This window comes from Nestor notabilis, unplaced genomic scaffold, assembly GCF_000696875.1.
Source record: "Nestor notabilis isolate BGI_N333 unplaced genomic scaffold, ASM69687v1 scaffold15090, whole genome shotgun sequence".
In the NCBI taxonomy this organism is placed as follows: Eukaryota; Metazoa; Chordata; class Aves; order Psittaciformes; family Psittacidae; genus Nestor; species Nestor notabilis.
The window spans coordinates 1,105-28,819 of NW_009911818.1; the positions used below are offsets into that span (position 1 = coordinate 1,105).

At 39.9% G+C, this 27,715-nt stretch overlaps 1 protein-coding gene across 1 annotated transcript; it reads left to right on the forward strand.

Moving 5' to 3' along the window:
• Nucleotides 1-27,482, forward strand: HDAC11 (histone deacetylase 11). Its single transcript, XM_010016579.1, has 9 exons — nt 1-143; nt 3,908-4,008; nt 10,688-10,804; nt 15,348-15,390; nt 16,892-16,968; nt 18,580-18,642; nt 20,634-20,730; nt 23,654-23,832; nt 27,135-27,482. Exons 1-9 carry the CDS (start codon nt 77-79, stop codon nt 27,375-27,377), a joined length of 987 nt encoding a protein of 328 aa, XP_010014881.1. The 5' UTR covers nt 1-76; the 3' UTR covers nt 27,378-27,482.
• Nucleotides 27,483-27,715: the final 233 nt, after the last annotated feature.

Below are 27,715 nucleotides of genomic sequence, written 5' to 3' on the forward strand. Positions count from 1 at the left end.
CAGAACTGAGTTGTATGAGGATCCCCCATCAGCATGCTGGCCCATCATCTATTCTCCCGACTACAACATCACCTTCATGGGACTTGAGAAGCTGCATCCGTTTGATGCAGGGAAATGGGGAAAAGTTATCAATTTCCTGAAAGGTAAAACAATGGAAAGTACCTCGTAGACCAACATTTGCACAAAAACTACCAGAAATTCTGCAGTTAGTTCAGGCTTATGCTAGTAATTGCTGATATAATAGTGACTGTACATCTTCATTGCTCCTTGTGTAGATTTAAACTACACTCTTCAATCATATTTGGAGTGCTTCAATGTTCTTCTGTATTTACACACTTAAATCATTGAATAGTTAGGGTTGGAAAGGACCTTAAGATCATCTAGTCCCACCCCCCCTGCCATGAGCAGGGACATCACCCACTAAACTATGTCGCCCAAGGCTCTGTCCAGCCTGGCCTTCAACACCTCCAGGGCTGGAGCATTCACAGCTTCCTTGGGTAACCTATTCCAGTGCCTCACCACCCTCACTGTGAAGAACTTCTTCCTTAGATCTAACCTAAACTTCCCCTGTTTAAGTTTAAAGCCATTACCCCTTGTCCTCCCCCTACAGTCCCTAATGAAGAGTCCCTCCCCAGCATCCTTATAGGCCCCATTTCAGATATTGGAAGGCTGCTCTGAGGTCTCCACGCAGCCTTCTCTTTTTCAGGCTGAACAGCCCCAACTTTCTCAGCCTGTCTTCATACAGGAGGTGCTCCAGTCCTCTTACCATCCTCGTGGCCCTCCTCTGGACTTGCTCCAGCAGCTCCATGTCCTTTTTATGTTGAGGACACGAGAACTGGACACAATACTCCGAAGGGAGGGCTCACAAGAGCAGAGTAGAGGGGCAGGATCACCTCCTTTGACCTGCTGGTCATGCTTCTTTTGATGCAGCCCAGGATACGGTTGGCTTTCTGGGCTGCAAGCGCACACTGCCTGCTCATGTCGAGTTTCTCATCAATCACCACCCCCAAGTCCTTCTCCGCAGGGCTGCTCTGAATCTCTCTTAGGAAGTTAAATTAATTGTAGCATTTCTAAGGTGGGTCAGATGTCATGTGTTACACATAGTTGAAGATCTTGGCTATGAAGTATTTTAAGAGATGAAATTGTGATATTAGAGCAAACATCCTACACCAGGGCCTTTTAAGTTCTTTGAAAATGTATTTTCTATCCCACTCCACTAAATAAACCCACAGTCTGGTTTTATCTCAGTCATGGTGTCTTTGCAGAGTGAAACTCATGAAATAGGATTGAAAATTCAAGCTCATTAAATGATTTGCTCTCCCCAGAGGCATGAATAATACTAGTCAGAGTAACTAGTTTGGTTCATTTCAGTCTGGCCCAGAGCTTTACAAGACTGAGTAGAAAGGAGGAAGGAGAAATAGGAGCATAGCAATGTACTAGACCATCTGAAAATACTTCTGGTCTTTGCAATTTGAATGAAAGCATAAGGTGAGCAGAATTTCCTTGCATGGCCTTTACAGGAAACATTTATGTAGGATGTTTGAGAACTGTTTCCACCTCTGAAGTGAGCACCAGAATCTTGCCTTTGAGCCCAGCCCAAGTTAGGTGCAGAATGGTGGAGCCTTGTGGACATAGCTCAGTGTGCTGTGTTTCATACTCGGTACATTTCTAATGATTCCAACACTTTCTTTCAATTCTAGATCAATGTATAAGAGCAATATTTTCTTTAAGTCTCCTTTTGAGGGTAGCTGCTGTTTGCATTTCCAGTTTCATATTTCTTTTGAGGACCAGGCCTGGGTCTAAAACAAGAGAGACTTGGTTTTGTAGCAGCGAATGGAAAATCCTTCCAATATTCACTGTAAGCTTACAAATGTTTTGGCTTGCAAGACCTGAATTGCAGTTTGGGAGTGGTGTGCATAGCTTCCATTACACCTCGTGTGGCAAGAACTGGGGCACTCCTTGTGGCTTGTGAAGCTACAGATGTTAATGACCAGCTTGCTGCGGGGTGTAACTTACTCGACTTAGGCTGCAGACAGTCTGTTGGCAACTGCTGCTTTTCAGTCTGAAAGATAAGTGCAGCTTGTATGAATTCATGCCTTATCAGCCTCATATTATTGTTTTACTGTTTGGGAAGAGCTCTGGTGATAGACAGAACTTTCCGTGATTTTTGTTATTGCTGTTTTAAACTAATTGAAAGGTATAGGCAGAAATGCATTAAGGAAATACAAGTGTCAGAACCAAGGTTAGGATCAGGGCCTATAAAATTTTACCATCCCTTCTCCTAAAGTTTAAGCTTGCTCATCAAGGGAAAAGGCCAAGGTTATCTGAGGGCCAAGCCTCTTCCATAAAGCCTCTTACATTTATGTAGTCCTAAGGACTCCTCCAGCTGATGATCTTTTCCAGTTTAGTGTTGCCCTTCTGCCTTCAGGCTGCCTTGTATTCGTTTAACCTTGGTTAAACAAATGCTAACACTCCACTGAGTAACTGAGTTTTGGATCTTTTAACAACCTCAAATAATTTAGCTTTGGGTTCCATGACAATTTTCTTAATGAATCAAAACCTTTGCCTTTCTCTCCCTTCTCTAGGAAGTCTTTTCTTCTAGCTCTTCTCTGACAGAACTGTCCTCTTTTTACTCTTAGTCTTTCACAGAAAATCAGTTTTTCCTGTTGTTTTATTGTCCTTGCTTTGAAAAGGAGAGAGAATCCACAGGATACCCCAGGGCGCTCCTGGTTTTCTTTGGCTCTACAGCAACTCCTGGCAATGGGTGACCTACCCGGTTCCCTGCCATCTTCTAGAAAATCACCAGTGAGAATCTTTCCACACTTCCCTTTTCCTTCCTCAGGAATGGCACTGTTAAAGCTGACATCTGTCTGACACCAGTGAATGAATGAAATGTTTCTCGAGCCTCAGTCAGGAGAAACATGAGCATGCCAAAACAAATATTGTTGCAGGTGCTGTTCTTGTATAACACTTCAGAACAAAACCTCTCACATGTATGAGTTGTTTTCTTCCTCCTCCAAGTGTAGAACTGGGGAAAAGGTACAGTCTTAGAAGGCTGCAGCCGTGCAGCAGCTCAACATCAACGCTTGTGGGGAGATCAGCATGATGCCTTGTGTTTGTCATTCATAGTGATCAGATGCAAAGCAGCCGGGTTCTTCTGCGCTGCTTGGCTGGTTTAGCTGACCCTGACTTGAACTTTCTGGCAGGATATCCAGATGTATTCCTTCACATTGATCTGTGATCACGTTCTGGAATGTTTTGTAACTTGCTCTTACAAAACCAGGTTTTTACATAAACTACCTTTTGGTCTCTAAGGGGAGGAATTAAGAGCTGGTCATTGGTATTTCTTGGCATTAAATGAAGATAGAGGTATTACAGAAATACCCTAGCCAAGCATAAGTGTTTGCTTCCATCAACATCCGAGCAATTGTTTTGTTCTGAATTTTGATTATTTTTTTTTTTTTTTAATTCCCTGGTTTAGGGAATTAAATACTAGCATCAGCTGTGGAATTTCTTAAAGCATGTTAAAGAATGGTGAATATTTGATGCTATGAGCACCCAGTGTATCAAGCAGTAGGCTGTCAGGAGTCTTGTGATTCTTTTGTGTCTGTGCATCTTCTGTCACTGCCTGTCCCTTCTTTCAGTTTAAACAAGAAGTTACTATGATTACACTATGAAAACTTCCTACAAACAATGTTTATCATATACACACTACCCTAATAGATTATGTGTGTAGATGGCATGTATTTGGAAAGTCTGTGAACACTGAGTGAACAAAAGTTATTTCAGTGCTTTAATTACAGATGAAGTAATTACATCAAGGTCAGAGTAGCTTCTTTGGCAGGGTGGACTGTGGGAAGTGAAGTGATGGTATACAATGCCAATTGATATTTCTCTCCTGTTTCAGAAGAACAACTAATTGCAGATGACTTGATTGTACAGGCACGGGAAGCCACTGATGAAGATCTCTTGGTTGTTCACACAAGGCGCTACCTTAATAAATTAAAGGTGCTGTACTTATTCATGTTGTTTTTCAAGCAAACTGTCTAGAATTAGTGTGGAAGGCAACAGACAGCCTACAAGATTTGTTACAGAATCAACTTTTACATATTATAGAATGATACATTTTGGTAACATTTGATAACATTGTTATTGAGAATACTGAAAGAAAACCATAGCCATAGTAAGCAATTCACACTAGAGAGAGGTGGAGGGGAAAGAAGGTCTATAATGTTAGATACATGAACATAAAGAAAACATTAATGCTCAACATGTAAATTATATTCTTCTTGGTACCAGAGTTTGTCTTCAACAGTGTAAGTTTTGATTTACTCTAGTGAATTCTTCTGAAATTGAAAATACATTGCAGAGCACTAAGATGGAGTACTTCCTTGGGTGTTTTTTAGTGCAAGGGTTGCCCTGTGAGTCTGGGGTTTACGTAATCTCAAAAGATCATTCACATGGGGATTCTATTGTCAGTCTGTTGTGGGGGGAGTAATGGCTTCCTACTTAGACACTGCCTGTATCGGTGGAGTATGGAGAGAGTTGAAAGGTAGATGTAGGGGCATAACCTTGCACGTTATCTGTGTGTGAAGGTTTCCAGTACCAGCTCATATAGGATTACATATTCACAGGGGCTAAAGAGCATTCATTGCACATTTCTAGATGAAACATCCATTTGTTAAATGTAACTTTAAAACATAAACATGAGATCTCTGTTTCTGAATATATTAAGTCACCTGTAGGTGGAATTAGCAGATGAGTGCAGGTGACATTGCTGTTATTTTGCAACTTTTTACTTGGAGGGCAGAGAAGAGATTTGTATGAGAAGTTATGTTCCATTTCATAGTTCAAAAGGAGTTATTTTTGTCACATTTGTCCTTCCACAGTGAAAGAGTCCTTATATTGCTATTTCTGGGATGTCTTTGCTTTCTGTATAAGGGCTCTCTTATTTGTGTGAACTTTTTTTACACTTCTTTTCTGAGTTGTCTTAGGCTTCTTTCTGTGCTATAAGGTTATATGCAATTTCATACATCATTAGATTTGATCTTACTGCAGCTATTCTTGATATTGAGCTTTTAATTCCATAGAACCACCTACCTCTTCTACTGAATCACATCTTTGAAGCGGGGTGTAATGTGCATAGCACACTCTGGAATAATGTGTAATATTTTTATTACCTACAGGATGGCTTCACAGGAAATTGTCTGTATAACTTGTGTCTTGGTGTTCCAAATCAGTACTGTGGTATGCGTTCGGGTGTGATGTACTGTATCTCCTTCTCTTGAGAGTGTTTCCTGGAACTGTAGAAACTGGAAGATGGTTTATTGGTCAGACCAGCAAATTCCTGTCAAGCAGTGAAAATAGAAGTGCTTAGCTGCAAACCAAAAAGAACATGGCTAGACATGAAAAGAAACCTGAGCAGCCTCTGTATGGCCTTAGCCAATGTCTACTGTGCTTTTCCGTTTATAAGTTCAGACCAATACAGACCTACCAATAAACAGTGTAGGTTTGTGTTAGATCAGCTCTGAAGACTACAGGTGCCTGACTTTCTGGGAATGCTTAGCTCTCTTTAAAATAATGGATCATTTGAGTATTTTTCATTTAAAACTTGAGCACAAATTTGGTAGGAGATTTTGCACCCCTGTAAGAAGTGCTATTTGGTACCTTAGCAGCTGAAGAAGCTGGCTGAAAAGAAACAAAATGGTGTGCACAAAGTAGATCAAAGTGTACTGGACATTAGGTGTGTGTTGGAAGAAAGGATCTCCCTGTTTCCCTGCTTTAGGTAGCATGGCATTTGGCGTTTTGAATTCGGGTGATTCCCCTTCAGTTCTTCCTTTGAAGAGCTTAGATCTCCAGGTTATTGACTGGACTTTGGATAATTTGCTTGCAGTACTTTTCCACTTACTGCCTTTTTCTAGTGGTATGTAAAATGGTGAATTTCCTGCATAGCAGCATTGTGAAAGTTTGGAAGAAGGTATGCAATGAGGCTAAAGCTAGTTTCAGATCATGCAAGTCTTCATTTGAACCATTTTTACATGTGAGAAGTTCTGTTAGAACATAAATGAACAAATACTGAAGTGCAAATGAGGTGGGTGATGCTTGTGCATCAGTGGAATGCAGGAGGTGCTTTTCTGAAGGTGATGTGAAACAGGTGGTCTGTCAGTTGAACTACAAATCTTAGTCTGTTTTACGTATTTGTAAATGCTGTAGGTTTAAATTAGTAGTTTTATTAGAAACGTGAGATTTTTATTCCCATGAGAAGTGGGTTGATGTGATTACAAAGAGTGTTGTCTGGTGCTCAAGTGCGTGTGGTCTTTGACTCTTGCCAGTGGTGCGAGTGCCTCTGCCAAGAGTCCTGGGGTACCTGCCTGCCTGCCTGTCTGGTGGTGATGGTGTCAGCAGGGTGCTGGGGAAGAGAGCTGGGTGCTGGGGAAGAGAGCTGGACTCTGGGGAGTGAAGGCAGTGAAAGCACCCTTATAAAATAAGCAATTCATCCTGTGATACTTGTAGCTGTATTCGGCATTGAGATAAACCAGCATGGAATGCTGCTGGGGCTGGTGACTGCAGCTGAAAACGTGGGTTTCGTTTGGATGCAGTGGGCTCCTTCAGAAGTGGTTAATGCTTCCCTGTCCAGTTCCTCAGTGGATGTGGTTCTTGTGCTGTCAGCACTGTCTCTGCTCCCTACAATGTGCCTTTTCCTGGCTCAAGTTTTTCAAACTTCACTGGTGAGAAATGTATGAAGGCAAGTGGTGATTTACTGCAAAATATTAATTTAAAAGGTCGTGGGAGCAGAAAAGTTAGATCCCTTTTACCTAAATTTTCATGTCCACATTAATGTGTCACATGGAGGTCTGTAGGAATACACAAAAATTGAACAAGAATACTATCGCGGGGACAAGGTCTGACAGGTGTCAGTGCTTACACCTGCAGCCCAAGTGCTGCAGGGCATTCTTTGCAGCTAAAGTGACTAGTAAAGCTCTTAAGGGTAAGGCAGTATTTGGTTAGCAGTGATTTGTTTCTTTCCTTTTAATATTTCCAGCTCATTGGTGGGAGACTGATGCACCCAGATTGTTTTTTGGCTGGTTGGCTTTTGGGCTGTGTCACTTGGGTACTATCAATTGCTGCCAGCCCAGTATCTTATTCCCAGTGCTAATAGTGTGTCCATACCTTGACCTGGAAGCTTCTGTGAAAATTACAATCTTCCTACTCGCCTTTATGATGATATCTTAAGTAATTCAAGCTAAAAATGTACTTTCAGTATGTCTTGAAGATGGATCTGAATAGCTTTGTCCCAGGCAAGCTTCTAAATATCACATTAGTTGCTTGGTGTTGGATTTGTAAATCCATGAATTTTCCTTTGAGCTGGGACTAGCTCCAGGAACCAAAGATTTAAACACAGTTAAGATTTAGATATTAACAAACAAAATTGCTTATTTCTTAAAAAAGTGACCTGTCGTTGGCTATTTTCTAATGCTGGAATGCACTAAATGCATAACACAAGGCAGTACATCAGGGATTGGTTTTGATCATTAACGTGCTGTTTGTATTAATCCAGATGTATCAGCAACTACTTCAGCTTTCTCTTCCTAGTACTAGTTTTTCAGTTTAACTTTAGTCCTTGAGCACTGATAATTTCATATAACTTGTAAAGTCATTTAACCTTACTAAAAGGATGTGTTTATACTTAAGGAACTAAAGTTAATAGTGGTAATACTTTGTAAGTAAAGTCCTCCAAGAATATCCTCATTATATATTGTTAGAGAGTTTGGGCTTAAGCAAAGAAATCTAAGGACTTCTGAAGCTGGTGGTGGGTTGGTTGGGTTGGTTGGTTTTGTTGGATCACTAGAGGGATGTAACCTTGGTATAGTGTTGCCCTTAGCCATGTTTAATGATACTGCCTAGTAGTTAACTGAGTAAGAGATGTGTTAAAAGAAAATATACCTGGTTAAGGGTTAATCTGGCTTCTTTGCTCCTTTTAACAGGGAGTGAAAGTTCTATAAAATTGAAACTTAAATTCATACATTGAATTATCTAGAACACAGGAAGGTAAATAGTTTTTAGAAATCTTACACTATTAGCAATAGAAATAAAGAAGAGTTAAAGAGAACTGATAATTAAAGAGGAAGTGAAGGCATGTTGTTGAATTTATATGATACTCCTCCCTGAATCCAGACTAAGATTTCATTTCTCTTCAGTTACATAAGTACATGTCTACAAAATGTTCCTGGAGTCAGTGATTTGATGATGGCTGAGTGAGAGCAAGTGTCTACCAAAAGAAATAGTCACTGACATTATTCTGGTATGTGTAATTTGAATGTAAAAAACCAGTGATTAAACAATAAAATGTGAAGGATTGGTTCTCTGTCATAGGAGACTGCTGTATGTGAAGACTCCAGTTACAGAAGCCAACTGACAGCCTGGAAAATGTTATTATTGTAGTCCTCATCTATGCAAAATCATCTTTTATTTTTACAGTGTGAAAAAGTATTCAATTAAATAAACCCAATTGCTTTTGATTCTCTTTTTGAGTATATGCAGAGCTGTTCTGAGGAGTTATTGCAGGAAATGTTGGAAAACAAAATCAGCACATGGAATTAAAAAAGCACAGAACCGTCCACAGCTTGAGGCAATGTATTTCTCTATCATTATAGTGGTGGTTTTAGGGAATCATTTTAATTTGTCTATAGCTGCATTCTTGAACCCCAAGACTTTCCTCACAGTCACATGACTCTTCCCTGGTATGTTAGGAATTCCATAAACACGGTCAAGGACTGCATCTGAAGCAGGGAATGTTGTTGGGCTTGGCACTGCTCTGTGAGCATCCCCAGCTGCAGACAGAAAGCTGTGCGTACTCTTTCCTTGTACCCTGTATGGATTTCTTGTATTCACCAAAACCCCTACAGCAGGGTATGTGTTCATTTGAGTCTTTATTGCTCCCACTTGTTCCCATTGAGGTTAAAACTTTGGGAGAATTTGTGATCATCATTCACATTTGAAGTCAAAATGTATTTTATCCAAATGTGACCTTTCAATTTCATTTTAGAACAATGGGATTGAATCCAGTTCTCTACATTATGCTTGTTTAAAAGCTAAAATATCTTGCAAAAGGACTTTATCAAGATTGACTGTATTACAAAATAGTTGAAGTACCTTGTTAATGTTGGAGGCCTGATGATATGGTAACAGAATAATGTCTTACAAATATAAAAGTAGTGAGAGCTTAAAATGAACTGTTCACAAAATATAGTTGGTATTTAACTTTAAGAATAATGCCACCCTTCCACCTCATCTCACAGTACTTTGTAGTTGAAACACGGGTAAGTGGGAAGCCAAAGCATTTCTGAATGTCAGAGCACCCCGAAACTGGCATGTGATTGTCTTTGATTAAAATTGACTACTTCTACCTCCTATCATCTGTGAGCAGAAAGCTAACAGCAGTTGAGCAGTAAATGTACGGAATCTAGTTAAATTCCCTAATGCTGAAGAAAATATAATCTTAGCCTGGTTTGGGTCGGAAGAGACTTTAAAGCTCATCCAGTCCCAACCTCCTGCAATGGGCAGGGACACCTTCCACTAGAGCAGGTTGCTCCAAGCCCCTGTGTCCAACCTGGCCTTGAACACTGCCAGGGATGGGGCAGCCACAGCTTCTCTGGGCACCCTGTGCCAGCGCCTCAGCACCCTCACAGGGGAGAGCTTCTGCCCAAGAGCTCATCTCAGTCTCCCCTCTGGCAGGTTCAAGCCATTCCCCCTTGTCCTGTCCCTACAGGCCTTTGTCCAAAGCCCCTCTCCAGGTTTCCTGGAGCCCCTTTAGGCACTGGAGCTGCTCTAAGGACTCCCTGGAGCTTTCTCTTCCCTTCTAAAATAGGATCTATTCAGACTTTTTGTGCAGGGTGTTGATTTCATCGTTGTCAGTACCTGAATGTTTCAATATTGGGTGAAGAAGTATCTTCTTGCTTGTGACATACTCTTTGAATTATATTTAGAAGTGTTATCGCTGATAGCAATGTTAGAAGAAGTTCTTTGAAGTAATGCATGTGTTTGCAAAACAAGCATTTACATATTGCAAGTATTTTGTGCTCTAACCTTCAAATCATGTTCTTGATGATATGGCTTTTCAACAAAAGATTTCTTTGAAACATTTTCCAGAAGTGTTTAATATGCTAAATAAATTTCAGTCAGTTCTTCATGCTAAAATGTTCACTATGTGCTCATTTCAGTATTGAACTTCTTAGTTGAATTGTCTGTTTGTTTTTCCTTTCACCTTGGTATATCCTTTTACTTGACACAGGAAAAGATGCTCTAGGCTTGAACAATATATCAAGCATAACCTGCTATTAATGCTGCTGAAGGACATGTTACAATGCTTCCTCCCAATCCCAGGGATGTTAGATTTTCTGAAATACTGGCTTGCTGGAAAATTGCTGATTTATTCCCATTTGATACTAAAGTCTCAAAAACCTGATGATGGTGATTGGGAGTGATGATTCTCACAGCTAACAACTTGAGGATGAAGCTATTTGCGGCTTACTAATAAAGACCGTTTGGGTCACCTCCACCTAAAAACATTAAAAGTCTTGCTAAGGACCTGTGAACTCCTTTTCAATAGATTGCAACTGATGAGAGATATAAATGTCATCATTAAGACAGGCTGTACTAATTGGAACTTGTTTTCCTCCCCTTGTAGTGGTCATTTGTCGTGGCTACAATCACAGAAATCCCACCAGTTGCCTTCCTGCCCAATTTTGTGGTTCAGAGAAAAGTTTTGAAGCCTCTACGAACCCAGACAGGAGGAACAATAATGGTAAAGTGATCTTGAGTCACTTTTATCCTATTTAAACTTAGTGATCAAAACACTATAAACCTGTGAGTGGTAATACTTTGTGTAACTCAGAGACTCAAAGCCTGTAGAGGGAAGTGAGATACTCTACAGTCCTGACCATGAGCACAGTTTGCCACTTGTTAGCAGCTACCCAGGAGAAAGACATTATCTGATTTCGTGGTCGGTAATTTGCAGAAGAGAGGAAGGGGCAGCCTGGGCAAGCAGTGATAGACATGGAGGACTTGTGGTGTATACAGAAATGAAATTAGCTTTGAACAGTGTTCAAATACAGGCCAGCTCTAGGAACAGGAGGTCTCAAAACTGCTGATACAGAAGGAGTTTTTAAAGCACATATTTACCAAAGAGCCATGGTGCTATATGGGAGGAGATGCATAGTTGGGTGTCAACAGACACGTAACTACTTAGTAATCATCTGTGCTGGAATCAAGGCTTCTTATTTTTAAATGCTTACATTCATGAATGTGTCAAGAATTCATTAAAGACATAAATCACCTAAAGAACATCAAAGGCAATACAGTACAGTTTTCAGAAACAGTGAAGAAGATTGAGTCTGTCTATGAGAGAGCCCAGAAGTTTGAAGCAGTTGTGCAAGTTTGCTTTCATTCTGTGGGGCTGACATGAGATGAACTGTTGCTGCTGTCACTGGTGTGTGTAAGTGGGTCTGGGCACTATTAAGTTTCATCCTGCTTGGATTTCACTGTACAAAGTGAAAGTAGAGAGCAAGTTGTCACCAGATTTTAAGGCAAGATGGAATATCCTACTTTTCTGTTGTATTTTCTTTTTTAATGGTAAAGCTACCCGGTGATTCTGATTCTTTATCAGAAAAAAATGACAATTTCTTTTAGTATTTTAGTACTCTTGTTAAACCTGTGTCCCATCCAGCTGCTGGATTTACATGTGTGTATGTAAATGAGACTTTGCCAGTTGTTTTCTGTTACAGAAGGTAGTAGAGAAAGGAGTAGAATGGACTGGATAATTTGTGACTGGGCTTTAATCTCTACTGTAAAGATTCAGAAACATCTTCCAACAGTGCAATTTTTTTGTTTTAGGCAGGTCATCTTAACTCCCTTTGTGATAAACCAAACACTGGTCATAATTATTTAAATCCTGGAGTTCTTAAAAAAGTTTGAGTGTGTCACCATGTTTGAGCTGTGCTGCAAAGTGATGCATTTGATTATTTGTAATGTGGAATGTAGTGTTTACATAATGTAGCTCTTCGTGATCCTGTGAAGCACTGGGAGTAGTTGAACAATATATGGGCATACATACACGTGTTCAGAAAAACCTTGTTCATGGTTGGAGGAAGAGGCGAGAGTTGTAATCATAGAAGTGGCAAAAGAAGAGGTCCAGTAAGTTCTTGAATGTGCTGATAGTAGAAGCAAGGATCAAAAGGGCACCTCCTCTATGCTGAAGTTGTCTGTGTGGAGCAAGTTAACTGCTGCTTATTGCTCTCAGCTCTTAAATGAGAATGGCCAGTGGTTTCTTCCAAAATCATTAGTACAAGAGTCCTGTGACATTCATCATGGTGGAAGTATCCTTGCCAGTTGCTGAGGCCAGTTTTAATTTAGGCTTGTGAGTGGGACATGGCTTTATTTTATAAAGCCTGTATGTATCTTGACCATCTTGGGCTCTGTTTCTTCCAACTATTGCTGTTCTCATCTCTTAAATCCCATTTCCTAATTGTACTTTAATTCTCTTGTGTTGCTCTGTTTTCTTGGATGTATGTGTTATTTAAAGTCAAAGAATAATGAGGTAAGGAAATATGTGGAAGTGTTTGTACAGTGTAGCAATGTCTGATGCTTTTGTTGAAGCCTAAAAGTCTGCAGAAGCATGAGAAAACCAGGTAAACTACTGCAAATGTTAAACCAACGATAACGACAATTGATGCATATGAGCTTGGAAAGAAATGCTAGGTCCTGGATAAATCTTTAGGCTTACTGGATTATGGTAGTACACTAGATAAGGGAAAGTGCTACTTCCTTTAGAAGGTGCTCACTGGCAAAAGTGGAGGTGATAGAAGTGGAACACAGTTCATCTCCCTAATGCAAACCTGCATAAACCGCCTGGAACGTAGTCAGTTTACCAGCAGGAGTTGGAGGTAGCACCCAACTGATTTTGCTGGTATTGTTAAAAAAACAACCAAACAAACCCCATCAAAACAAAAAACCAACCTGATATTATAGACTGCATAATGGTATCATCGTAGAATCATGGAGTGGGTTGGGTTGGAAGCGACCTTAAAGCTCATCCAGTCCCAGCCCCTTGCCACAGGCAGGGCACCCTTCCACTCGGACAGGTTGGCTCCAACCTGGCCTTGAACACTGCCAGGGATGGGGCAGCCACAGCTTCTCTGGGCATCTTGTGCCAGCGCCTCAGCACCCTCACAGGGAAGAGCTTCTGCCTCAGAGCTCATCTCAATCTCCCCTCTGGCAGGTTAAAGCCATTCCCCTTGTCCTGTCCAAAGCTCCTCTCCCGGTTTCCTGTAGCCCCTTCAGGCGTTGGAGCTGCTCTGAGGTCTCCCCTTCAGGAGCCTTCTGTAGGCTGAAGCAGCCCAGCTCTCTCAGCCTGGCTCCAGAGCAGAGCTGCTCCAGCCTTTGGAGCACTGTTGTGGCCTCCTCTGGTCTTGAGCAGGTTCACAGCCATCTTTGCGTTGCGGGCCCCAGGGCTGAATGCAGTTATAGTAGAGAGAAAAAATTGTAGTTTCATGTGGTTCCTATAGTTCAAGATGCTTCTAAATGTTTGGTTGTTGCTCACAAAGAAGTAGCTCCATTCTGTCTCTGTTTCATCCTTCAGCATCACTTCTGACTCCTGGCCAGGTTTCTTCTTTGTGTGGTATTTCCGAATGGTGTCAGTAGTTGTCATTGAACTGAGGGTTTTGGCAAAGTCCTGTCTTTGCCATAAGGAACATGCAGAGCCTTCTCTTATTATAGCCACATTGTCTTTCTGTACCATAGTTATGAGGAAAGAAGGAAATGCTAGAAGAGAAAAATAATTGGAAAGAATCTAGAGTTTCCTATTAGCCTACTTTTGATACTTTTTGAGAGCCTTGACAGTAAGTGTGTGTGGTAGCTATTTCGACCTGGTTCTAACTAGTCAATACTTTTACCTAGTTTTGTGATGTTTTTCACTGTGCTGGTATTACCTTTGATTCATAAACGTGTGTTCACTAGTTAGAAACATGGCCTTGTCGAAGAGTTAGCCACTGTGTCTGTTGTCTTTGTATCATGCCTCCTGAAATACGCATGCCATCGCTGCTCATTTTTGGATTGATCCTGATGCCATATGCTGTTAGTTTTATCTTTTTTTACTTTTCATTATGGGGAAGTAGGTATGTACTTTAAAAGTAGTTTTGGTTCATCAGAGAGTAAACTTTGTGCAGTACAAGCCAGAAGTACAATCTTCTGCTGTTGTTAATGGTCCTGTTTATCATGAAGATCCTTGTTGTGTATCTGTACTTTTAATGATATTTTTCTTAGCAATATGGGAAGATGGGTTTTTTTGGGAGGAGTCCCTAGGCAGTCTGCTAAATCACACATAATGTGTTCTCCCTGTGATTTATTGGGGTTTATAGTTCAGAAACTACAGTCTTTTCTTGAGATCCAATCTGTGTAAGTTAGTGTGTTCATAACCGAATGATGTTTATCTTCCCAGTAGCGTCCTTAATACTAAGTTAGAACTGTTCAAATGTAAATACTGGTAATGAAGAATCCTCAGCTACTCAAAGTTCTTTTCATACATGGTGTGTAATAAGTTCTTTCCGTGATTATGGAAAAGAATAATCTGGTTTTCCCTTATTTATTTATTTTTAAATTATAACTAGTACTATCTTCTTTTTGACATGACGTTAAGGAGTACTGCAGTTAAACACTTGCTTGGCCAAAGAAAGGCCAAAATAAGTCAGATTTTTCAGTTAAAATATCATAATTTAAGCCTTGTGTATCTCTTCTCTGTCAGTTCTTTCCCCTCCCTGAATGTCATCTGAGCTCAAAGGAGAGATATAGGCACAGTTTTGCTGTATTGGAGGGAAAGATGATAAAAAAAGAGGATTGGTAATATTCTATACTATGCATGTATTAGCATTTAAAAAATAAAGTCACAGAACATTTCACACTGTAGCATTTTTCTGTCCTCACCCCGAGTTGTAACCGTTAATCCATATTTTCAGGGTTTGAAGCTTAGGTTCCTCCTGTTTTGCCATGAACAGGAAGGATATTGGGAGACCCTTGCTCATTTTTTTATTCTTATTAACACTTGTACTTCATAATTTCTCTCTGAGGGGTCAGTGCTGACCTCTGCAAGGCGCAGGTTTTTTTCAACTAATTATGCTGAGGATAGTTTTGGATGGCTCATATTTAGAGACCTGAGTCAGCATGACCTGTGATGATGAAACATCTGAGCATGCCATGGGCAAGTCCAGGTGCCAGGAGCTGCGTGTGGGGAGGGAGCACGAGGTGTGAAATGGTTCCTCCTTTGTTCATGAAGTTCTTACTGTCATTTCCTTAAGGCAGGAAAACTGGCTGTTGATAGAGGCTGGGCAATCAATGTGGGTAAGTACACATGAATGACACTGAGTGTACTTGAAATAGCATGTTTAAAAACATAACTATTTTCATTTATCATGATGTATATTATAATAATAGAAAGAGACTGGGTTGTGTTTGACTAAATTCAATTTTAAAGGTAAAACAAATGGGAAAAGTGCTGGATTTATTTTCTCATCCACTATCAACTTATTGCAGTTTTATAATTAGAGTATTTTTAGAAAGAAAAAGAAGATAATGGATAAAGATAATGGTATCGTGTATGCATATCTCTCTCTCTCTCTCTCTACATATAAAAAAAAGGAAAAGTATTTGGATTGAAGTAGTGCAAAAAATATTAAGGTAAAATATTTGGAGTAAATGTAAATAGTTCAAGAAAATCTTTGTTTTCATTAAATTATTTTATAATTTTCATAGATTTTATCATCAGCTAATTTATATGTCATAGCAGTGAAAGGATTGGTGGATGCTGGAGAGCAGGGCTGGACCAGGTAGTGTCTATGTGCAAGTTTTCCCGAGAAAGACTTGAATGAACAAACTATGAAGAAATTATATGAAAAGAAATTACAGTGACTATAAATGTGCAATCCTAGGAAACTATGAAAGCAGTAGTTTGTCACTTGATTCCTAGCTTCTTGCTTCCATCAATTCTGGGGGTTTTCCATTATTTCTTACATCTTCTACAAAGTGAACATCTGATATTAAAAGTTAAATAGATATTAAAAACAAAGCCCAAGGCCTGCCATATTTACTGATATATAAGTGAGCTTATTAAGTTTCCTGTTTAGGTATTTGTAGTGGGTTTCTCAGTAAAAGGTTCCAGTTTGTTGTATAAAAAGGATGTATGGGAGGGGGAGGTCCAAGTACGTTTTTTTCCTGTGAAGAAAGTGTGTGTTTGTGTTTTTAAAGAGGAGTTCTGAAAGTTTCTTCTAGTCCGAGCGTTTGCAAATGACAATGTGCAAGTGATTAACACCGTAGTGCTTAGCTTGATGGTTTTTGACCCAGTGTTCAGCGTGGAAAGGAGCTTTCCACGTGTTCTTCCCACCTGCCCATAATGATTATTTTGTCCTTCCAGCATGCCTGGGGAGCAGAACGGTCACAGTGGAATTCTCTGTGTGTTACCATAGAACTGTGGAATGGGTTGGGTTGGAAGGGCCCTTAAAGCTGATCCAGTTCCAACCCCCTGCCATGGGCAGGGACACCTTCCACTAGAGCAGGTTGCTCCAAGCCCCTGTGTCCAACCTGGCCTTGAACATACATCCATTCCTTAGTTCTTAGGGTGGTTGCTAGGTGGAAGGGCAGCTACTTTGCCTGATGCTCTCTAGGCCACACATAAGATATGTACAGAAACCTTGTGAGACGTTTTGTGTTGCTGGTAAGGGTTTGACGGCTCTAGGAGTGGTATTTGCTAAAGAAAATAGTGACATGTAAGTAAGCTCCATCTCTGCAAAGACCAAAATGTTCCTTAGTATCTGGCTTTTCAACTCTCCAACATTTTTATGTCTAGGGGGTGGTTTTCATCACTGTTCAAGTGACAAAGGTGGAGGATTTTGTGCATATGCTGATATCACACTGGCCATAAAGGTAAGAAGTGCTCTTAAACCAGTACTTCCTACTGTTTGTGCAAATGGAAAAAATCCACATAAATTCGTAAGGACTAATTTACATCTCAATAGGAGAAAATAAAGCCATCTATAGATGGATAGGAATAGGAAAAAGGTGTGGTACTTGATGCGGCAGAACAGCATGTGTGTGCAGTATTGTGAAGTGGGAGGGAAGAGTTGCAGGGGTCAGAATTCTGAATGTAATTATGAACCACTACAGTTGCATTAATAATGTCTACTTGCAAAAACACCACTCAAAATCAAGCCAAATTGACTTTTAATATCCTCACTGATAATTATCCCAGCCTTGCAGTTGAACCTGAAAATCCGACATTAGTTTCAGTGGTTATAGTCAAAGATGAATGCAGACAGCAATCCTCTCTCTGAATCAAGCTGCACTATACAGTGCTCAGAGTGGTTCAAAGTCATGAATAAAAATGTGAATGTCTCCAAAATAATCACTGACTGTGAATGAATACGTTTGGTATTTAGCTGTTGAAAGGCTGAAGCAAGAGCTTTCTGCAATTAGGACTTATTTTTATCAAATGTACTATGGTATATTTGTATACTAGATTATTTATAAAGTATCAGTAATAATCAAACATAAAAAGCTCTAATGATTGCAGCACACTACATGACATAACATCCTAATTTCTGTATGTGGTAATTTTCAGGGAAGTAACCCAGTGTTCTGTTTTCCTGCCATCAAAATACAGATTGAAAAATTAGAGCGGGTGGCACTTTGTACAAAATCTTTGGGGTTTACCACATCTGTGTTAAAGATAGTAACTTGTCAAAGCTAAGACTCAAAGAATTCAAAATCATTTTTTCTTCACAGACTGGGATGAGAAATGAATTCTGTTACTAAAAGTGGCTCCAGCAGCTTTGCCTAAATGGTGGAGTTTATGATTATACAGTTGGAAGCCATCACAGTGGGGTGTTTTTCTTTCCCTGCTGACAAGCCTTACTTGTGCTGTCATTGGTATCTGATGAAGCGAGCTCCTCGATGTTCTGAGGCCTGGGCAACTCTCACTTCACGCTATCCCAGCCCAGTTGTTGCTGTTGCTTTGTCTGTGCTGTTTGCTGGTTCCACTCCAGGCTCTGACAGCACCAGTGATCAGCTCTGTAATTCCTAGCAGACCTGTCCTTTTGCTGGCTGGCTGGGTGGGATGCCAAGATAGACCCGCTACCCCTGTGCAGAGCCAGCACTGCTGCAGGAGGGTTTGTTACCCTGGGCCATAGAGCTTATGACTTGTAAAGACACATCTTTGATCCTGTATTATGTGATACTCTGTGGGAGATAGAGAGATGAGGAGAAATCTCTCCCTTCTCTCTATTGACTTGCTCTGCAGGTAGGCAGATACCTGCACAGATGACTAGGAAATGCACGGAACATGCATTTCATCTGATGGAAATGTGTAGGGTTTTTATTGTATGACCACAAAAATGACCAGAGCTTTTGTAATTAAATATATTGGAACCATTTAGCTGGTGAATGAAATGAAAAGGCATGGCAAGCTTCAAGCCCCCAGTTTAATCTATCACCCAAATTCATAACTTTCTCCATCTTTTTCTTTGCTTATATATCCAGTTCCTATTTGAAAGAGTACAAGGGGTGTCCAAAGCCACAATTATTGATCTGGATGCTCACCAGGTGAGTAGCTTACCTCTATTCAGTGCTGCAATTGTTTTGCTCGAAATACAAGTGTTTGATAAATACCATTTTTCTAATAGTGGTATAAACTGTCAACTTGCAGAATACAGAGATAATCTTAGATGATGGCAACTGTGAGCAATTTAGTTGTTGAATTATTTTCTGGTCCAAAAGGCTGGTAAAATTAAACTGAGTTGTGGCTCCATCATGTGGCTAGATGTAGAAATATTTTGGAGTGGCATACACGGGCTGCAGAGTAGATCAGTATTCCAGAAGAGACAAGAATTTCTTAAAACCAGAATTACAGTTTGTTCAGCATGCATGATTGCTGCAGCAACCTTTGCAGGGGATGAATTTGACCTTCAGTGTTTTAATGGGAAGCCTGTCTTCAGGCTAATGAAGTGCAGAACACATCACTCTTCACCTGGTAAAGTGATTTACTGTGGGCACTGAGAACAGATCTCATCTTTGGTAACATTTCGAAAATAAATCCCGAAAGGAGAGAACTGGTATTTTTAGCAAAGCATTTAATGCACCAAATTTATGTCCATGCTGATCCACTGAAGATAACTTACTATGTGTAAATAAACCATTTTAAAAATAGCTCCATTGCACTGAGGAAGCCTAAAGGCTGCAGTTGTCCATCTTCTATCTTTTCTCTATCTGCAAGTTAAAGCATCCTAACATTACCATGAACAAAGGACAGAGATTATGCAATAGAAAGAGGTTTTGTGTTTGTGATTCTCTTGAGCCATCTCTTTCAGGGTGTGGATGTGTTTGTGGTTTTTTGGGGTGTTTTAATTGTGGTTTTGGTTTGGTTTTGGGGTTTTTTGGTTTTGGTTTTGTTTTGTTGGGTTTTTTTTTTAAACCTTCTTGGAATGTATTTTGATTTTCAGGTAATCTCAGTCTGCACACTAAATCGCCCCTTTGTTTCCTTTCTTTGGGGAATAAGAGGTGTGGGTGTAGTAGCTCAGCAGATCCTTTCTGAGTGTGCAGATATTTGCATCTTGTCAGTGGTCCAGCTCCTGGTGCATTGGCGAGTTTCACCTTCCACAGGGAAATGGTTCACCCGGAGGCTCTTGTATTCTTGGGTTTCTGTTCATGAGCTCTTTATTTGTAGAACAAAGGTGCTGAAGAAATAAGCAGCAGTTGCCATGTATTAGCCTAAAGAAATGCAGTTCTGGTGCTTCCCAGGAACTTGAGTTATGTAACAGAATTCCAAAAGATATTATCTGTGGAAATGTCTGTTTCTGCAGTTTAAATGAAATTCTCTCGTGGGTAGGGGCTGTGGTGCTGTATGATACACTGGTTTCAATACCATCATCTTGGTGATTGCTGTGAAACGATGATTTTTACTCTTGTGGGAAAAAAATCTAAGTGAGAGCTCAAAGAATACTGTCTAAATTCAGGCTCTGAGTTGTCTCTTGAGCATCCATCTTTACACCCAATACAATCTTTTTGTAGGGAATTCCTGGTTAAACAATATGCTAAACTATTGGGTCCTTAGTATTTGAAATTTTTCCAGGGATTACTTCTCACCAAGGCTTGAATTATCAAAAGCTGTAGTCTGCTTTACGTATTTATGAGTCCTTGTACAAGAATGAGTATCCCTGCAGAAGCTGAAAGTGACTCCCCTCCCCCCCAGTTGGAAGATGAGGGATCTATTTAGTGGTCACAGTTATTTTTGTGATGCTGCTGAAGGCATTTAGCTTCTAATATTCATTTATTTTACTTCTATGTGCAGTGAGATCTGTGATAATACCTTCTCAGAGATAGAAGGATGTTGGTTATGATAATACCTGCAGTCTTCAGACTGATATTGTCAAAAGCCCCAGAACTCTCTGCCTCAAAATAACCTTCAAGATTATAAACAGGAGAATGACACAGGAGTTTTAAAGATAAGATCTTTGTAGGCTTAATTACTGTAGGATTTCCAGGTGATTTATTTCTGTATTGTTTGCTAGGAGTAGCTAACTGTAAATTTCCTTCAGGGAAATGGCCATGAGAGGGACTTTATGGATGATCATCGGGTCTATATTATGGATGCCTACAATAGATATATTTATCCGGGGGATGGATTTGCTAAACGTAAGTATAATTGAAAATCATATTCCAAAAAGCTTTCCTGCACCAAGGTTAACTAGATATTTATTTTTGAAAACTTCACATTGTACATGTGACTTTCAGCGATCACTGCAATACACCACAACAGTGTTAACACTGTAGTGTTGTTCCCTCACTTCTGGAGTGGATTTCTGGAAGCAAGGTGTGCGTATGAGGTGGGTTTTGTTAGCAGTCCATGTAAAAGCTCGTGCCACACTTAGAACAGTTAAGTTAAATAATCTTTTGGATTTGAAGAGAACTGCTAGAACTTAATCCTTGCCTTACACTAAATCTATAAAAGAATTCACTAAGTATTAACTAATACTATGTAAAAAGGTTTCATGTTTTGAAAGTTACTTAGATGTTGTCTTTGCAGTAGAACTTGTTTTATAAGCATCCTGAAAAGAAGATGCATCTGAATGTGAAAGAAGTGTGGAAACAAAAGGAAATCAGACAAACATTAAGAGCTGGTGCTTGATTTTATTGCTGTTTATTTATTCCTACTGTGACGTGCCCACTGTGTCTGAGACCTGTCACCAGTCATTACTGGGGTTTTAATAATGGTTCCTTGGAATGCAAAAGCCCAAAGTTCGTTTGATCTTTGATACTGTTACACTGTCATTTATAGCAGGCTTAAGTTGTGAACTGAATCACAGTTTACTGGGGGAGATGTTGTTCTGCTGCTGAATTCCTCAATGCTGCTGTCATTCTGAAAAGACTACTTAATTGGGATTCTTGGCAAGAATTAGGTGCACTGTATTGTACTTTTAACTAGGAAAGAGTTTAAAAAAATTGTAGTATATGTATTTCAAGGCTTTAAACTAAAAAATTACATTTAAAGCACATCATGTCTGTAAGCAGACAAATTGAAGCAAATGAAGATTTAATTTTTTTCTCTAAGAAAAGGATCCCTTTATTCATAGATGAAATGGCAACAGTTTGAACAGATAGATTAAGACCAAAGCAGAGTAAGCCTTTGTCAGCAAACATGAAGTACTGAGCTCACCCTCTCCAGTGCAGCTGGGAACACGCATTCCCTTTGCATGGTGAAGCACAAGGCTGTGGCCAGAGGCAGGTGAATACGTAGTTTCTTGTAGTGTGTAGGTGTCTAAATAAGAGTTCAGTGGCTCAGTCCTTCAAACCTGGCTAGGTGACCAGATGAAGGCGAGATCGGAGAGGGCATCTTTTTCAGGGGAGGTAGAGATTGCACCTAAGAGTTGGAATATGTAGGATAAACTCTTAACTGATCACTGTCTCCCTGGTCTTCCTAAGAGTCTCTCCTGTACATTTTTGTTTTGCCCCATGCACTTCATTAGGGGAGGGGGAAAAAAAAAGTTATGGCTAAGCAATGTTATGTGTTTAGCCATAACAGTATTGAGTGACTAAGGGAAAGGAGTTTGGAAGTATGCAGATTTGGAGGAAAAGAAAGGGGAAAATGCATGGGGAAAAAGCCTGGGTGAGGGTTGACTGAGGGCCGAGCATAAGAAGTTGACATCTGGAACTCAAAGTTCAGGCCTTAGAAAAGCGTTGCTGTTGGTCTGAGTGTCATTTTACAGTTGTCAAAGCTGTAGAAGTACGCTCCCTAATGAGCAAGAGATAGACAATAGGCTGTTGAACACAAAAGCTGTGCTAGTTCTAACCTACAGACCCATCACTGAGCCCATCAGTAGTCCTTGATCTGGGTAATAACTGATCACTGCAGTTCTGTGTCTTGCAGAGATAAGGCAAGAGACCTGCAGAGGCATGATTGTCTCTACTTCTTAATGGCTTCATCAGAACAACACTGATGTGTTCACCTCCTCCTCTAACACTCTCTCCAGCTCGTGGATTCTTTACCCTGAAGAGGTTCTAAGAGCTGTCCAGAAGAGCACAGCTGTGCAGACTTACATGAACATTCATGTAACTGTAAGAAAAGAATTCAGGAAAAATATCATGAAGAAATGATAATGTTTGAAACTAATGTTGATGCAGTAAAATAAAGGAAAGAAAAAAAAATGCTTCACTGATGTTGAACAAGGGTGCAAAGCAGGGAAGAGAATAAGGAACCGTCATTCTGTGTCAGATGCATTCATGCATACTTGGTGGGTGCCGAATCCATGTTTAAGATGTAAGACTCCCATCATTTAATTCAAAGTATAGGGTATGGTGAGGTAGAAGTTATATCTTGAGACATTTCTGGCATAGGTTTGGTTAATTCAGATTGAGTTACACAGAGCTCTGTAAAAGCACCCAAAGCTAGGCTGCGTAACTTTGGGTTTCTTCCCTCTACCTTCTCAACCCTCCTCTTCTAATGCTTTATTAGAAGCACTAGAAATAATTTGATTTAAATTAAGAATGGATATTTGTTCTTCTGGTAGGATTACAGGGTAAGAATGTTAAATGGAAAACGCTTAGGGCAAAGCTGAATCTTGTTAGACATTCATAAAGCAATTCACATGAATTCATGATCCCTTACTGGTAGGCTTTGAGTGTTGTGATAAAAATAAAACATCTTAATGATTTCTCAGTGATGTTTATCTTGTTTTTTCTACCAACTGTTTCCTCTGCAATAGCAGTTCAGTGTTTTCTTCCGCTTATCCTTTATTTAGGTTACTTTTAATAATTTTCTTTATGATTTCTTTGGTGATTGGTAAATGGACTTGTACATCAGCTGCTTTTCAATCACATTTTCCTCTTGTGTCTGAGAGATTCCCCACGCACCCCCCTCATCTAATTTTCTCTCTTCAGTGGAATTTTTTCAAGGTCATTGTGCTTACGTTTGCTGGGAAAGCAAGTAGTTGGATAAGTTTCTGTAGCTCAAGGTTCTATGAAAATGCAATGTATCTTTTTCTCTTGCTTACCTCAATCTTAAATTTCTTTCAAAGCAATGCTTTGTTTATCGGGTGACATTGAAACTGTTTCTTTTTAGGTGCCATAAAACGCAAGGTGGAATTAGAGTGGGGTACAGAGGACACAGAATACCTGCAGAAGGTGCATACTCACGTGGAAGGAGCATTAAATGAATTAAAACCTGACATCATTGTTTATAACGCTGGGACCGATATCCTGGATGGTGATCCATTGGGAGGACTTGCTATTTCACCCCAGGTTTGTAGAACACTAAAGTACCTCCAGACTTTCACTCCTCACTAGATACTGAAGGCAGCCCTGAGAGTGACTTGTGGCAGTTGTTAGATGACGGTAAGGTGAAGAATTTGCATTAAACCAGAGCATTTTCCTATACAGATACATTTCCTTTGCTCTTTCGCCATATGGTTTTTTGTTGTCTCTTCCTGACTCATAATACTCTTGCTCTCCAGGTGCCTGTACCAGTACCATTCATCTTCTCTCTAAAATACACTGATTTTGAACATCCAGGCTAACCAGAGAGGCATATATTTTCATACTTCACCTGACCTGTATTTTTCCTGTTTAATTGGCTCTTTCTTTGTTTCTTTTCCCCTCACATAACCCATTTTGTGATGTATTTCTTTTGTCACCTGCTCCCAGTATGGCTCTTACACTTAATTTTCTCTGTAGCATTCACAGCTGTTTTAAAGTGCTCATCGGGTATCTCCCAGTTTAGCAATACTGTGTGGTCTGTGTGCTCCTAGCAAATGAACAGATCTTTTTTTCCCCCTTTCCTGATGCTTTTCTACACAGATACCACTACCCTTCCTCAGCTCGGTTTACCTTCTCCCCCCAGTTTGGTATCAGATACAAATTTTGGTTTATTCTGTATGACTTCATAGAATTCTTCACCTTCCAGGGTCTGCTTTTCTCAAAATAAACAAAAACTTACAGATCTTCTATTTCCTTCATTTTTTAATGATTCCTTTTCTGACAGTTCCTCAGTTCTGTCTCTCTCCTGTTTGCACATTTGGTTCTCTTTAAGTGTCCACCAGTTCAGTGTAGAAAAGTGCTTTTTTGATTTGGGAGCTCTTGTGTTCCCTTCTGGAGCCATCACTCGATCTGTTCAGTTCTCGCACTGTTTTGCAGTACTTTAGTTCTCCTGCATGGGTCTCTAATGCCTTGCTGGTTTTTATGGGTTTCCTTATGCATTTCCTTATTCTTACCATCTGTCACTGAGCAGCCTTTTCATTACTGACTGCCCTGCTTGATGGAGCCAAGGTGGGACCACGTGGGAGCTGCTCTGAATCTCCAGGTCTTGTTTCCTTGGCTGTGTAAAACTGTCTCTAAGGAGAAAGGAAGAGCTGAGGTGTTTCCACTTGCTTGGGTTTGATCTTGGAGAGGAAGTGACCCGAGATGTTAAGATCTCATTTGGTGGAAGAAAGCTTTTTGGAAAGCAGTTGCCACAAGAGAAACAGAAACTTAGTGATGGAGAATACTACAAGGTGTGTCTTAAAAAAAAAAGAAAGTAAAAAAATTTAAACCCCTTCCCTTGCAGAAGGAGCAGTGTTAATTGCCAAGAAAAAATGAGAAATGAGTTGCTGCAGCTTATAGAGAAAGGCAGACAGAAGGTAAGCATGGGGAAGGAAAGGTGAAATGATGCTGCTGTTCACATGTAAAGGAGCAAGTCAGAGAGTGCCATTTGTCTGCACACTGATGGAGAAAAGGTCTCTGTAGCACAAGCCTTTGTTTTCTGAATTGAGGACAGGGTTTCTTGTCACTCTTGGATCTTGTTGGCTTGGGTGTGAATGGCATGTTTCACTAAGCTTGAAATTCCAGCCTACTGAAAATGCTGAAACTGAAGGCATTGAGCCTGGGTAATTCATCTTGTCAAGGTTCATTAGTCCAGTCTTCAGTCCTATAGCTGCAGATGTCGTTCATATTTTAAAATCTTGCTGCAATGGTAATCCTATTCAAAATAGTGCCACCTGAGAGTTCTATCTATGAGTGATAGTTTCTTGGTGCTTGAGGCCAGAAACTACTCAGAAAACTTGAGATGTAGCAGTTCAGTCCCTCTAATCTTTGTAATGAGGCTGTTGTTTTCATCTGCTGGATTTTCTTTCACACAGTTGCTGCAATAAGCCCACGTGTTTTTCCCTCAGCTCTCCTAGGCTCAGGCACTGGAGTTGCTGGAGCAGGGATGAGGCAGTTAGGCTCCTAGGAACAGTGTACTGTAATGTTTCCTGCACCCACTGATGGTTCCCAAGGGATGTACATTAACTCTGTTACTTCCGTTAAAGATCTGTTCCTAGTGCAGTTCTTTGTTTTCCTTTGTGTTTATTTTCCAGTTATTATTCCTTACTCCCATTGTTGTTCTACAGGGCTGTGTCAAACTACACAAACCCCATTAGTGCTCCATGGTTTTACAAAGTATGCTTTTCAGCTGTGTTGGAATTTTATTCTTTACCATTTGTTTGTGGTCTTTTTTTAATGGCAGGGTAATATTTCTTTATGTTTACAGCTTTCCTGTAAGCAGTCAGAGTAGTGCTGCTTCCTCCGATGCTTTTTATATTTGATTGCATTTTAATCCCTTCCCCTTCTCCAGGCTTTGCAGCTATTTAAATTCCAAGATGTCCAATGTAAGCTGTTGTCTATTTTGTTGTTTGTCCTTTTTCGTTTTCTTTTTTATTTGAGAAGTTGTAATGGATTATTCATGCTACCTGTGATTCTCTGCAACTCTACTTTTGCTTTCCACAAAAGTAGATTTTAATTCTGTTCTCAATTATTTCTGAATTTTCTTTTTTCCTACATGTACTTATATGAAGCCTAAGAGACCTGAACTCTCTTGGTGTATGTGTTCAGTGACAGTCCAGTACCTCTTGGTCAGCAATCTTTGTTATTTTTTAGTTCCATACCCTTCTCTAGTAATAAGAAATAATTTAGAATTTATTTTCCTTTTTCTGGATTTACCATTGATCATATCTGCAACTCCCCTTCAGCCACAGATTCTTTTGGTGTTAACTACAGGCTTTTATTAAAGAAACTGGAAGCTTATAACTCAGCTAGCAATTGTAAGCATGTACTACCTGATTTGGACTCTTGGTTCTTCTGTAGGTCTGTGAAATCTTGACTGACTTTTGTCAGAGGGTGCCAGGCAATTTAAGCACAAACTAACCTGCTCCGAATTTGGTCTTTCTTGGCCTCAATTCCTCGCCTATAAGATAGGGTAAACATTCCTTAACTTTGCATTCAGTTTAGACGTTATGGCCTTTGAGCAGAATTCTCCTAGGAATTTATACTAAAGACTTTTCTCTGTTATGTCCTCTAGAAGCAAGTCAAGGATTTTTGATTTGGTGTTTTTCCTTTTTCTTGTGATTATTTTAATGATGATGCATGTAAATCAGCTAACAGGACTTCTAAATGGAGTTTTTATTTCTATTGTAAAATGTAAAGCTTAGCTTAATCACTTGTTGAGCATCTACTACTATAAATCCATAAGCTGGAGGCTAGAACTAAAATATATTCATACAACTTCTTTTGTACCTGTTGTACACTTGCAGGGAATTGTGAAGAGGGATGAAGTCGTGTTCAAGGCTGCCAGAAGGCGCAGAATCCCAATCCTGATGGTGACATCTGGGGGTTACCAGAAGAGGACAGCACGGATCATTGCTGATTCCATCCTCAATCTGCACAACCTGGGGCTTATTGACAAGGAGCTAGCAACCAGTGGAGCTGGAAACCCTAAGGTAGAACAGATGATCAGAGACTCTGTTAAAGACTTAACCAACTTGTCACTGCAATGACAAGTTACTAAATTTTAGGACACAACTTTCAGTTTTAGGAGCAGGGATTCTCTGTATCATTATCAGGGTTAATAAAAAAAAAGAAAAAAGTCTAAACTTGCCTGTAAAATAACACAGTAGAGATAATATGCAGTCACAGAATAACTGTGTCTAACTGCTGAAGCTATCTTGAGCAGAGGCAACAAATCCTTTTAAGCTAAGCGAGGCACATACTCATGGGTACTGTCTTTCAGTTTATAGTAGTACTGTAGGTAGATTTAATTGCTTCTCTTACTGTTATGAGTGGTCTATTATGTTGAAAGAACTATGCAGTTGGTATCCAAAGACTGTGCCAGAGC

Excerpts from the sequence above, each read along its gene's own strand:
- HDAC11 (XM_010016579.1), top strand. The coding sequence starts at position 77 with ATGGGACTTGAGAAGCTGCATCCGTTTGATGCAGGGAAATGGGGAAAA. Across the intron at positions 15,391-16,891 it reads AGGCTGGGCAATCAATGTGG|GGGGTGGTTTTCATCACTGT; the intron begins GTAAGTACACAT and ends TTTTATGTCTAG. Across the intron at positions 16,969-18,579 it reads ATATCACACTGGCCATAAAG|TTCCTATTTGAAAGAGTACA; the intron begins GTAAGAAGTGCT and ends TTATATATCCAG.